General features: G+C 40.7%; 1 protein-coding gene across 1 annotated transcript; it reads right to left on the bottom strand.

Annotated features, from left to right (window-relative positions):
• Positions 1-786: 786 nt before the first annotated feature.
• LOC138198062 (voltage-dependent calcium channel gamma-1 subunit-like) lies at positions 787-13,023 on the bottom strand. The gene is made up of 4 exons (XM_069149197.1): positions 12,419-13,023; positions 5,698-5,772; positions 2,955-3,092; positions 787-2,545 (listed from the first exon to the last, which is right to left on the bottom strand). Exons 1-4 carry the CDS (start codon positions 12,657-12,659, stop codon positions 2,313-2,315), a joined length of 687 nt encoding a protein of 228 aa, XP_069005298.1. The 5' UTR covers positions 12,660-13,023; the 3' UTR covers positions 787-2,312.
• Positions 13,024-13,235: the final 212 nt, after the last annotated feature.

The following is a 13,235-nucleotide window of genomic DNA, read 5'->3' as shown; positions in this document are numbered from 1 at the left end:
CAGAATTGATTGCATTAGAAAAGGTCATCCACGATTTTAACATGAAAACAATGTTAGAGCAATAAATTCTGAATGAGGTTTTCAGCTGACTGCAACAGTATAGTAATCTACTGAACAGAAAAATCTCAAAACTTTACAATCAACGGCAATGCATAGTTAAAACATAATGACTTACTTGTGCTAAACATTTTACCTGTCGGTATGTGACCCCAAAAGAAACCAAAAGAAGCCCAAAACATTTAGTGCTGCAGATAAAAAAAAATTATGCATGCCACAAACATCTACAAGATTTTCTAAATTTGGAAGAAAACCGATCTTTACCAAGTTTAAACTGATTGTCAAGCCATGCATGCCTAGCTCTAGCCAAGCCTTCTTTTTTTATTTCCCTTAACCTAACCACAGTTAATGATTCACGGAAAAGACGGAATGCTTACTAAAAATACTCCTGACATAGACTATAAAGCACAACCCCAAGGCTCAGAAAATATTATGGACAGTTTTATGGACCAGAGCTCCTGGACTTAAGTCACTAAGGGTCTTCAAACGGTTTCCCAAAATCAATGACTGATGTCAGCTAGAGAGTATCCGGCAAGTTTTATCTTTCTTGTCGATCAATGCCAAAGATTGATTGTAGAAGGTTGGAGAAAAGGAAAGACTGCAGCACGTTTCAGATTCACTACTTAAGTTCTAACAAAGTGTTACAGTGTGATGGTTTGGTGTCTTAATGTTTTAATCCAGGCTATTTTTGCTATTATAATTTTTTTAAGAATCAGAGAGAGAACAATCTTGAGGGTTAATAGTCATTTATTTCAGGGTCTTTGAAGAAATTTAGCATCAATATCAACATGGATACATCCCAGATTTTGTCTGATTTTCCACTTGTGATTGTGAAATATATATGGACCAACGACCTATGTCCCTAGATGCATATTTCCCTCACAAATAATGTTTCAGGTACGTCGTTATTATTTAATATGGAGATAAAAAAAATTAAAAACAGGATACAGTTTTGGTGCTCACAGATATGGTGGAGGAGGGAAACTCCTCTTTAGCTCTCACGTGTCCTCAGAAATTGTTCCTAAATTTTTCTTTTTTTACAGTTAGTCACTGGCAAAAGTGCAAGTATCATATTATTGTTTAGAAACTTTATTTATTTGAACATGTTTTTTGTTTGTTTGTTGTGAGCATAATGTTCTGCCCATCCATTCTCATTCCCCAGGCATCAAATACTGCTGTTCTGTCAAAGCCGCTGGTGTCACAGAAATACAAACAAGGATCCCTTCGGCGTCTATACTGTGATCACCCGATTGGAAGAAGGAAAATGTGAAAAAATAGGTTTGAGGGTCGGATGGCTCAAACACAACCTTTTACCCTGGAGAGTGGTGTTTGCGTCCATTAAAAACTACAATGTGGACTTATATTAAGTAACGTACTTAAATAAATGTACACAGTGTATTTAACTCGCGTGACATATTTAACTTGAGTAGCGTACATTAACTTATGTGACATACGTAACATTACTCATGTAAGTAATGTATGGAAATAAATGTGTACGATGTATTTTAACTCATGTAGAGTATTTAACTTCTGTAATATAACTTACCACCAACATAATATTACTTGATGTACTGATTTGAACCCAAACCGATCCTTTTCTCAAACCTTACCAAGTAGTTAGGTCAAACTAAGTCACCTTTGGCATATCTCTGATACGCCTGTGTTGTTTGACAAATCAGTAGTATTTGACACTCTGGGATGAGAACTACTTCACCCATTATTTCTCTTTTTTTTTTTTTATTATGAAAAGTTTCCTTCCATTCTTGTTTTTTTGGTGCTTAAACATAAGACATACTGTAGATACTGAAAACTATTCATTCATAAGAACAGTATGTGGACTTTGTAGGAAATGTTTGGCAAAGAGTGTATAAAGGTGCTTTGGGGACGATAACTGTTAAGCCTGACATGTTACCAAATGATTTCTATACTCTTAAACTCAAACCATTTCCTGCTCCCAACTGCTTCATCATGTGGAGATAATGTGAACGACATTGTTTTGGCTGGCGTTAGTTATCACATACAAATCGTTCCAAAATAATTGCAATATTCTCCTCACATAAACTGAAACCATTGGAGGGTGGGAAATCAGGCTAAAAATCCTTTTAATGTTTTGGAAAATAGGTTGCAGTAACAATAGAATGGACACCAGCTGCTTTCAGAGCAATTTTAGTTTTAATTACAGTTGTTAAAAGTATGTTGATGTGCTTTGAGACTGTGTTTTTTCCCATCAGATCTGCCTGTTACATAACCTGTTGCTAATCTAAGGTGTCAGGCTCTGCATCCATGCAGGTCTCCCAGGGGTTTCGTGGCATGTGGGGCATGGAGATGAGAAGCAGGGCGACTCCACTGAGGATGAGCAGAGTGAAGGAGGCGCAGGCACAGGTGAAGGACCAGGAGTAGTAGTATTCAATCCAGATGGTCTCATCGCTGTCGATCATGCGCTTGACAGACTGACGCATCACTTCAACAGAAATGATGATGCAAAGCCCTACATGACAAAACAGAAAGAATGGGTTGTAATGGGCTTTGAAGAGCAGATGCGTCATTTGCATTCATTTTATTTGTGTTGTCAAAGCTGTTAAATCGAGTGCTGTTACAGTTCCACGTTCACAACATAGTCCGTTTTATTTTAACTCTGTAACAGCAGATGTGAAGCTGCATGGGAGCACACACCCATCACAGATAATTTAAACACATTTAGATATCTTAAATTGTCACCTCAGAGCTACATCAACTCTATCAGCACTTGGTGCTTGAAAACATTGGTGAAAGATCAGGTTTGTCAACTCTGATGAACCAAAAGCTTGCAAGATGAGGACACTGACACATCTCAAAATAAGAGACAAGAGTACCAGACATAGCCTGACCTGGGATTCCTATTATTTGCCATGTCTGACCTGCAAAGGCGAAGAACATCCCAGCCGGCCGGAGCAGGTAGTCCCGCCCCTTCCCGAAGGAGAAGATGACACACAGGGATCCCATGATCATAAAGAACAGACTGAAGATGGCAATGGCTGCAGCTGAGATATTGTATTCTGGAAAGGGAAGGGAAATTAGGAAGAATGAGAAAAAACAACAAAGGATGGAACACAGGAAGATGGAGAAAGGAGGACATAAAAGGAAAGAAATAAAGCGTGAGGAGTTCAGATGAAAACACAAGTGATGGAGGAGAGAGACTGGAAAGTGTGGCAATTCAAATTTAGAGACACAGAAGAAGAGGTTGTAGTATCGTCTACATAGTAATCGTTTCAATATGGCACTCAGGCGACTTATGACACATAATTAACTTCATTTTAAAAACAAGTCATTTATCCAAACCGGCAATAATTCCATTTGCATGACAGATAAGATACTGCAGGCTCATAACAAGATGATCAGAATATGTCTGTGCGCTGCGATAAAGATAATCTGTTTTTTCCTTCTCTGTAACACCCCAGCTGGGATAAAAATGATTCGTAGAGCATCCTATTCCATTTCAGCACCCTGACTGAGGAATAACACCAAGTGTAAAATATCCTCACACTCTGTCTCTCCAGTGCATCTCGAGCTCGTTCTGCGTCTGTTTGAGGAGCTTTTGGTTTGTGTGAAAGTGTCTGTGTGCATTCATGTTTGTGTGTTTTTGCTCGATCTTGTTCACTTGTCCACAGTATGTGTTGTGTTCCATCAACAGATTTCCGATTGTTGTCTAAATCTGATGAATACTCTCTTTGTGTATATTTGTTGGCAATACACATTTGTTGATTTTCATTCAGAAATGTTATTTTCAGCGCGCTAAATAAATTTTTTAATAATACTTGAATAAAATGCACTCAACAAAGTAGGCTTTGCGGTTCCTGTCTGTACACCATGTTGTGCTTCTATATGTTATTAAAGAATGAAAAGTGACCACTGAAGTGATGCAAACATATTTCTTTGTGCATAATATTAAATATTTTACATTGTACATTGCACAAATTGAAATTCAACAACTTTGTATCTCATAATTTAAACGCAAATGCAAGAACCAAATGGACTAGTTACCAGGCTTATTTCAAGGTAACTTAGCTTGATATGTCTTGGTAAAAAAAAATCCTATCTATTTTAGTGGTGTAGAGTGGGTTTGTTTTGTTTTAAGCAATTCAACTCTAATTTGGGTTTCTGATAATTCATTTATTAAGTTGCAGGATTACATCAAGCATTTTTTTTTATTGGTTGCAATGTTATTTAATTTAGCTAGATTTTTATCATTTCTGCATGCTCATTTGAGATATTCTTTCTTTACATGAACGATTTTCAGTTGCAAGCAGAATCTTTTGTGCTGCCTCATTACTGGAAGCAGGGTTTGAATTTACATGTTATTTGAAGTCTTTTCATGCCTTGTGTTTTCGGGTTGTCCGGCTCTCCGTCCATCTCAGCCTTGTGTATGCAATATCTAACAAACACCTTAAGGGGGAACAGACTTGATTTTGGCCGTCAAAGGTCAAGATCAGTCTGACCTAAAGTCCATCCCATCCTTGTGAATATGATATGTCAACGGAATTATTTAAAATATGGCAGGACCATTCACTTTGACTCAAGAATGAGCTAATCAAATTTTGCATGGTCAAAGGTCACTGTGACCTCATGTCTGTCCCATTTTTGTGAATGAGATGACATAATTCAGGAACAGAAAAGGAGTTTGTGACCATATTTCATCTTTAGTGTCCAACTTGAAAAAATTTTTGTTCTATCAGAATCAGTTTTATTAACCCAGCAGGTTAACAAGGATTTCTTCAAAGTCTTCAATACATATATATATTGTGATCGGTGGAGGCGTACAACCTTTGTTTTTTCTAGTTTAAGATAAACTCATTTTTGGTTGTGCCCAGATTTTTGCACTAGATTCTAGGATTTTATCAGGTTATTTTGTTTGGAAGATTTTTTTGTCTATGAAATTTACACATTTCACTCATTAACAGAATATGCTTTGGTTTCTTGCACAGCACAGAATATTTTTCACTAATTTTACCCAGACGTAACTGTGGACTGTGAATCTGTTATCAAATGTGAAACAATGATCTGTAATTTATGAGTATTTGGCTGTGTTCTCTCATACTTCCCTACGTATTCTACTGTGTCTCGTAGAAGATGAAGATGTTAGCTAGCCAACTCAGTAACATACAAGCTGTTTCCTGGAAAAAGGTTTACTTTGGAACGAGCAGTGTTTCTTAAAGGAGGTAAGATGAGATGATTAAATCGGAGGGAATTGTAACAGATGTCTTTCTCACGCCATGACTGCATATGTCCAAACTTTACTTGTTATATAGAAGAAATAAATCGCCCAGGCAGCATGAGCATTTTCTACAAAACATATATATGCTACTGCAGATTAGTTGTGTTAGAAAGGTATGTGCAGGAGACCAGTTTGTAATCTTTGTGTGTTGTTGGGGACTTACTTCGGACACCTGTGCATTTCTTTACATGTTGCGATTAAATTTGCATAATGCCGGTATGTGATATCTGAGCATATATGCACGTAGAACATGTTTTCCCTGATTTATTATACACCTTCTTTTCTGTCACGTTGCTGTAAACATTTGTATGTTTTATTTTTCTTATCTCAGACAGCAGGGAACTGTGATAACATGAGTGTAGTCTGGGTGGCAGCGAGGACACACCCACCTTTCTGGGTCTTGACTTCAAATACTTCAGCTTCCTCCCCCGATGTAAAGTGTTTGAAGTAGGAACAGTTTTTTGCTGCAGAGTGAGACAGGAAGGGCGACAGGAGGACGAGAGAGACGGGGTGAGACAGAGAGAGAAAGAGAGAGAGAGAAGCAGGAGAGGGGGAGAAAACAGGTAGCTTAGGTTGTACTCCTGCGTGTCTACACTACCAACCAATGCTAAATTTGATCTCTCAGTGGACACCATTAGAGAGCTGAAAAATACACATACAGCAATGACACACACACACAGCGATGAAAAAGTAAATATTCTACAAACTTTACTGGGTTTTTTTTACCCACAAATTCGGGTTTGGTGTGTTGCTATCAGTGTAATTAAACAGTTACATGTATTCAGTCCCTTCAGCTACCTTATTATCAGCTGACAAAATTATTCAATCAGGACACTTTCTAAGTGTTCAGATCTTTCAAAATCAACTGTTAAATATAATAATTGACATAAAAACAATGGGAACCCTACACCAAATTTATAACTCACAAGCTATAATGTTTCCCATTTTTTGCAGAAATATCTCATAACCTGGCTGAAAGACAATTTTTTTTTTGCTCACTATGCATGAACGTTTGTGTGTTATGTGTTAAACTGGGCATAAAATAACTGTCTCTCCCATTTCTAAGAATCACCATGCACAACTGTTGCAGTCCCTCTGTGGGTTGTTCACCCCCTCCAAATCACAGCAGAGTTCTGCAACTTGCCGTCATCTTAAAATAAAATATCTCAATCTCATTTCCTTCGCTGTCCTCCAAGTTGGCTGTGTTTACTCCTCAGAAATCGGTTTGCAGCCATTTCTACACAGGAAGGACGCATTTCTGCACTTTGTTTTCTCAAACTCAAGTCCTTCGACCACAATCTTCTATATAGCCTCGTGGCTGTAGAAAAATGATTCCTGGGTGCAGTCATTTACCGCACATCCATCTATCTATTTGCTGTTTTCTAAAGGAAGCTGGGCTGTGATGGAGGGGTGGAGAGGGACTGAAGGCTAAGTGAGTATACCCTCTTTCCTCCGCTCGCTATCCTTTCTCCCTGAGATTAAACCCATAAAGCAGACAGGTGCTCTCTCTGTCCACACAGCGACGGACAATGTTTGTGTGGTGGTGATTGCGTGTGTGCACATACTATGTGAGTGTGTGTGTATGTGTGTACCAGGCAACAGAGGAGCTGTTTGTTACCCAGGATGAGAAAGAATCACTAAAGAGGTAACCTAGCAACAGGCTGCTGCAGGTCTTGGCTGGTCCTATCTATTTACACATGTAAAAGCATATCCAGGCGACTGTGCACATGCATATGTGTGAGTATGTGCCTGAGTGTGTGTGCGTGAGGATGGAGTGCGTGTGAGGGGATGGACACGCTGGCAGTAGAGAAAATTCGAGGAGGGGTCATCATGCACTTTAGATTGGCAAATATATTATTTTCATTAGTCTTCTCTCATTAGACGTCTTTACCTCTGGGGCTGAGCAAATCTATGTGTTTGGGTCTCTATGAAGAGTGCCTACCCGCCTGCCACACAAAGATAAGACAGAAAGACCTCTGACTTTTAAAAGGGAGCTTCAGAAGATGAAGCCACTGTGTATTTGCTTAATCTTGATGAATTCAGAGGAATCATGTTGAAAGTAGTAAAACAAAAATGACAGTTGGCATATTGACTGATTAAGCAACATCTTAAATATGCAACCTCAAAGATCGTCACTTCATTTTCTTTAGGGGCACCTACGGTAATGAGCAGGGGCTAATTAAAATATAGGCAGAGGTGGTACATGGGTGATTGCTGAAACCAGCGCCATGGAGAGTCTCTATCTGTATGGGTCTGGCTGACAGTTTATGGATAAAGCCTGTAGCCACTCAAGGAACTGCAGTTTTTGGGACTTCATCCAGGGAGGTTGCTCCTTGGGTAATTGCAGTTCTGTTTCTAGACTTCACTTCAGTTTACTGGTAACCTGTTGCTAAAAAAAACCCAACTGTTAATAACCTGTTAATAACTGTGACCACAATATGAGTACACCATCAACACATTTTGTAATGATAGTAAAACACACAACCTAGAGGAGGTTCCAAACAAATATGGCGTGATGCTAACTCTAAATGGTGAACATTCACTGAGGAGGAAAACATCTGCGTGCGTATCATTGACCTTGCAGTCTGGCTAATGGGGAGATTTAGTTCGGGAGAGAGTGATTAGAACGAGGTATCGCCTGTCATTTTAGTTTCATTCTCTTTCCATTAAACTCTTTGATGTGCAGCTTCCAATTTACCCTTTCCTTACTCTCCATCCTCCCCTCTCCACCTGTCATTATAGCCTCCCTTTTTTTTCTTCAACGTCGAGTTTATTTTTTTCTTTCTTTCTTAGTATTATAGTAGTTTTCGGTTTCCTTTTACAGCTGGTTTTTATGTTCATGTCTCGCCTGCTGCCCACTCATCATTAATGATTAAAACTTCTACATAGCAAAAAAAACAAAAAACCTTTTAACTGATCTATTATTTCCATGTTTTTAACCAATGTTACATTTTGTTGTAAACATAGCTTTTATGTCTTTTGCAGAACTGCTATAGAAGATTTGAGAAGGGGTTTTTTTTAGGTAATGGGAGGATGGTTCTTTTTCTAGCCACACAGTGACCGTCTAATTCTGGGTCAATGTGAATAGGATGCGTGTTGATGGTATTTGAATGACTATTCCACGAGGAGTTCTGGTAACTGGGACACAACAGCACAGGAGAGTCCTCACTGACCTCGTGATCCTGTCCGTGCGTGTATGTGTGTCGCCTTGTCTTTATCATAAACACTAAGGAGTCATCAACATACACACATCTCTCCTCTAAGTGATGGCAGCAGTCATCTCTGAATATTTCTTTTCTTTTCATATATTTCTGATTTACATAATTAGGAGTGATTCATTCAAATTTTGAGTCTGTGAGCTTTCTGAACGCCAAATTTCAGCGCCAGACCTCCACAGTTTCGGCTCTGCACTCAAAGCAGGAAACAGAGGGAAAGGACTGGGTGTTGAGAAAGTGAAAATGGTGGCTCAAGGTGACATCAGTGCTTTTGAGTGTTTGAATTGGGGGCACGAGCAAGGCATTGTGTCTCAGAAAGAGGAAGAGAAGGAACATCTTACATCCAAAGGTGCGCCGTGAGGGTAATTTCTTTCCTTCCAGTGCAGAACTGGAAAACACAATGCTTGACCACTTGAAAGCTCTAAAACCTCTGTGATAAAACCTCTAAAACCTCTGTGATAATAAACTCCTCTGCCTCGCCTGTTTGCGCATATGCGTGTAGGAACACACGCTTGCACACAAAAGCACCATTTAAGCTCATTATTTCCCGGCCGAGCTGCTATGATGTAATCCATAAAGGGTTCTGTCTGATTTTTACGGCACTCAAGCTGTCATGCGTCATTTGTGGGAAGCTAATTTTTAAAGTCATTTGGGTTCACTGGTTTGCTGCTGTTGTTATGCAACCTCTTCAAAAAAAGCAGTGTAATTGTGTCTATACGAAAAAGTGTTTGTGTATGTTCTTGACGACTAACTCCCTCTCTGTTTGGGGAAATGCAAATTCGTGTTATTAACTCCAGTCACTGCTGCTTGCTTGGGTATGTGGTTAATCAAGGATGTAATCTGTTATAGTGCACTCACGATCAGCCTAGTATTTTTTTTTTACACCATTGTGTTTTGCTTACGCTCGACACGTTAAATTGAGAGGCAGATAAAGTAGCACTGGTGTGGTGGTGTCAGCCAGCCGGCCACATCATTCAGCTCTAAACTGGTTTCAGAAACGGCATCAGAGCTCAATTTGCCTCCAGAAAGTCGCAGGCTTTGCGTTGTTGCTTGATCTAATAAGTCAAAAATGATCAAAGTAATTGATTAAAAACCGGCCAATTTGTACGTTGAATCCTGGAATATGAAATCTATGTAAACAGTCAAAAATTTCTCTACAATGCAGACCTTGTTACAAGGTGTTTATGCCTGAGGTTGACCGGCTTCTTAAGTTCAAACACTGACCTCCTTACAAAAAATCCTTTGGTATTTATCACGTGAAAAACTACTGGACACATCAAGTGTGCAATCAAGCCAAACCATCACCTATTGAGCCTCCTGATAGTACTTTAGCGAGGAACAGCAGTAGTCGGAGAGTGGGTTTGTTTCTCTCTCCTCCTCTCTGGTGTCAAACTGCACCGACCTGGCAGGTTGACCTGCAGGGTGCCAGTTGCAGAAGCATCTGTGATTAAGAGCAGAAGACACCTTTTCTTGGCCGCTGAAGCAGGACAATCAGCCTCGCCTGGCGAGGACGGACACTGAAACTCAATTTGAAGGCACAAAAGGAGCTGACCAATCAACATGTCATCTTAACATAAAAAAAACCACAGCACAGGGGGCGAGAATGAGAGGAATCCTACAACACTCCCAGACCTGTTTCCAATAGTGCCAGGGTAACACATGGGGAGAGACAGGATTGTGTAACCAATACTTTAGAGCCTGGTGTGGGAGTAAAATGTTGGAGTGGCCATGCACCAAATCCCTAGACCGTCACAGGTAATGAGAGAATGAGTCATTTTCAGCAGCCATAAGGAGGCTGGAGCACTCTGCACTGACCGGAGCTCCTATCGCGGCACAGAAAGGCGAGTCGCCAACAAGTTTAATCAGTCAGGTGGATTCTTCCTTGTCAGTCCTACATTTCAGGCTGTGCTGAGTGTTGGGATTTTGCACAGATATTTTGAGACTGTTTTGCTGCTGCTGTCAGGTTGTGCAAGGTTGTTACTGGATCATTCATCATATCATATATTCCTCGAGTCGTAAGTCTGTCAGCGACAATCTGGCCTTCGTACATTCCACAGGTGATTAACTTGTCCATGAGGAGAAAAATCTTCATCAAATATATGTCTACTATTTTTTTACACCAAAAATGTGTTCGGTTTGTTGTCACATTTTAATGATGTCCAGCTGTCTGCCTCTCTGTCTACTGGTCGTCTTCATGTTGTTCCTCAACGTCACAGTACCATATCATTTCTCCTCACTGAAAGCCCCCGTCCCTCCCTCCCTCCCCCCCTCCCTCTTTGGACACACTAAAAGAGCCCCCTCTTCTCAATCGAGGCATTCCTAACGTCTGCTTTCCTCCCCCGGTCCCTCTGTCATTCCTCCTGAGTCTCCCAGATGTACTCTAACTCGTGAGCTGGAGCGGGAAGACACACTTCATTAAGGCCTGTACTGATCCTGAGGTGCTGGAGCCGGAGGCAAAGTCAATGACAGAGTCAGAGTGAAATCTCTCTGTTAGGCTGCAAGGCACGCACACACAGCCAGAGGCCAGCGAGGCACTGTTTACCCCAGGGCTGGCTCTGTTTAAAGTGAGCTTGTAATTAAAGCCACAAAGTTATTTGGAGCAACAGACTTTTAAATGCAAGGCAGATTGCTTTTGACTTTTTTTTTTTTTTCCAAAAGCACTTACTGTATGCAATGTTGTGCAAGGACTGGTAGGAACTTCCAAAAGATTAGCATACTTTTTTCTTTTTTCTTTTTTTACAGATTTTGCACTAAGCAGCCTCCACATTTTACATTTTCTTTTTTTTGTAGCTTGTAATTAAGGGAGAGTTTTTCCCCACAGTTAGTGCATTTAAACATGAGATGCAAATCAATGATTATCAGTGGCATCAGAAAATATGTTCCATAAATTCCCATAAATATGAAAGTACCAGAAATGCTTTTAAATAGTCTCTGATAATCAGACATTTTAGGAAGGAGAGTTAGACAATATGCTAATAATGTAACTCTTCCTGTTGTTTTCTGAGAGACAACAAGAAACCTGAGAGGTCTTTGCTGTAAGGTAAAAAGGGTTTTAGTTTATTCAGAGTTGATAATCCCAGATGGAACAGATTCATGTTTTCGTCATGTTAACTGTGAAGTATAGCCGTGATACTTTTCCATTATGCACATGACTTCAGCTGTTCGAGTGTGTTTAATTGGCAGTCTGTGCAGTGATTTCCTCTGTGGATGATAATGATGGTTCACTGAGAAGCTGGCTGTAGGACTGGTTAACATTCAGTCCAAACACATGTCCATGTGTGTGTGTATCTGTATTTGTGTGAATGTGCTCACACAAGCCAGCACATGCCAACATATGTGCTGGCGTGTGCCATTGTGTTTGCAAGGAGAGGAAATAGAGATGGGGACGGATACACAGATGGAAGAAGGCTGACCAACACTGCTGCAAACTGGCACTGACCCCGGCACTCGGGCTCCAACACTTCTTCGACTTCTCTACTTCCAGTATGACTGTCCTTTAAAAGATTTTTAGATGTTAAAGTGCCAATTTGCATATTCTGCTCTTAAGCCCATTTTATTTTGTTGCTGTTTTGTCTGTTTCATAAAGATTCATAAAGCTGAACTGGAGTCTGAATAATTATTTTCTACAACAAAAAGTTAGTTTCCTCTTCTATTTTTTTGAATTTGACAGAGGAAAAACTCTGACGATGCAGCCCGGTTGAAGTATTAAGGTGTCAATCAGCTACCAGACAACAGAATTCCCTAAACAAACAGAAATATTCAGCCAAAACATTTAATCTTTATCAAAATATATTGAACATATTAAGTGTTTGTCACCATGACAGGAACCTTAACCATAAGCACAAAAACAAATCTGGTTTTCATTCCCCAACTGTATGATCGAGAGGCTCCATACCTCCAGGTAAGCTGATGGGGCCGCAACCTTGGCCCTCGGGGTCCTCCTCCACGATGAAGATGCTTTTCTTGCAGAGCCTCCAGAGGCCAAAGTGGGCCGCCTCGCAGGTGGCATTGAGCTTCTCCACCCGGGGGCTGAGCACAGCCCAGTGGTCGGTCACCACCGCCGCCAGCATCGCCGACATGCCGACGACGATCACCACAGACGTGATCTTGACCTTGGTCGCCTGCTCCTCGAACATGTTGCTGCTCGACGTGTGTGTGCAAACCTGTGGACGTGTGTGCGTGCACGTGCCTGTGTTTGCACGTGTGTGTGTGTGTGTGTGTGTGTGTGTGTGCGTGTGACACGAGAGAGTGAAATGCTAGTGTGTATGTGGCTGTGTATAGATAGAGTGTGTGTGATTGCAAAGACTGCGTAAGAGAGTCAAGGTTGCCCCTGTCCTGTTTGTCTTCAGGTCCTTGACGTCGGGTGTTGACTCCAGAGGTTCCCCCGTCTTGTCTACAGCTTCACAACACTGCTGGTGTCCTCTCGTCTCTCCTGCTCTCCTGTCCAAGGCGCTTTCTTTCTCTTTCTCTGCCTTGTGCCTGGTGGTTGGTAAAAAGGGGCCAGATAACAGTGCCCTAGTTTCTACCTCACTCCTCTCTTCCTCTCCCTCCCTAGTTGCCTTTGGTGAGATGTGGCCATTCAGCTTCGAGATGAAGATGTACCGGGAAGTGCTTACACCTATTACACCAATTACTTGACCATTGTCATGTTGACAAGAGTTGGGCCAAGACACTTTCATTTAAAGTTTGGACTCAGTCTATTGATTGAGTTT

The sequence above is a fragment of the Embiotoca jacksoni genome, unplaced genomic scaffold (genome assembly GCF_022577435.1).
Source record: "Embiotoca jacksoni isolate LCO1_2020_lvr unplaced genomic scaffold, fEmbJac1.0.p SCAF_15, whole genome shotgun sequence".
NCBI lineage: Eukaryota > Metazoa > Chordata > Actinopteri > Embiotocidae > Embiotoca > Embiotoca jacksoni.
The sequence above is the reverse complement of the archived record's forward strand: the minus strand, read 5'-3'. Positions and strand labels throughout refer to the sequence as shown.

Bases quoted from the DNA above. Each gene is read 5' to 3' on its own strand.
- LOC138198062 (XM_069149197.1), bottom strand. From the start codon at position 12,659: ATGTTCGAGGAGCAGGCGACCAAGGTCAAGATCACGTCTGTGGTGATC. The intron at 5,773-12,418 runs GTATGGAGCCTC...CTCACTCTGCAG, and splicing joins CCCCATCAGCTTACCTGGAG to CAAAAAACTGTTCCTACTTC. The intron at 2,546-2,954 runs GTCAGACATGGC...TTTGTCATGTAG, and splicing joins GATGTTCTTCGCCTTTGCAG to GGCTTTGCATCATCATTTCT.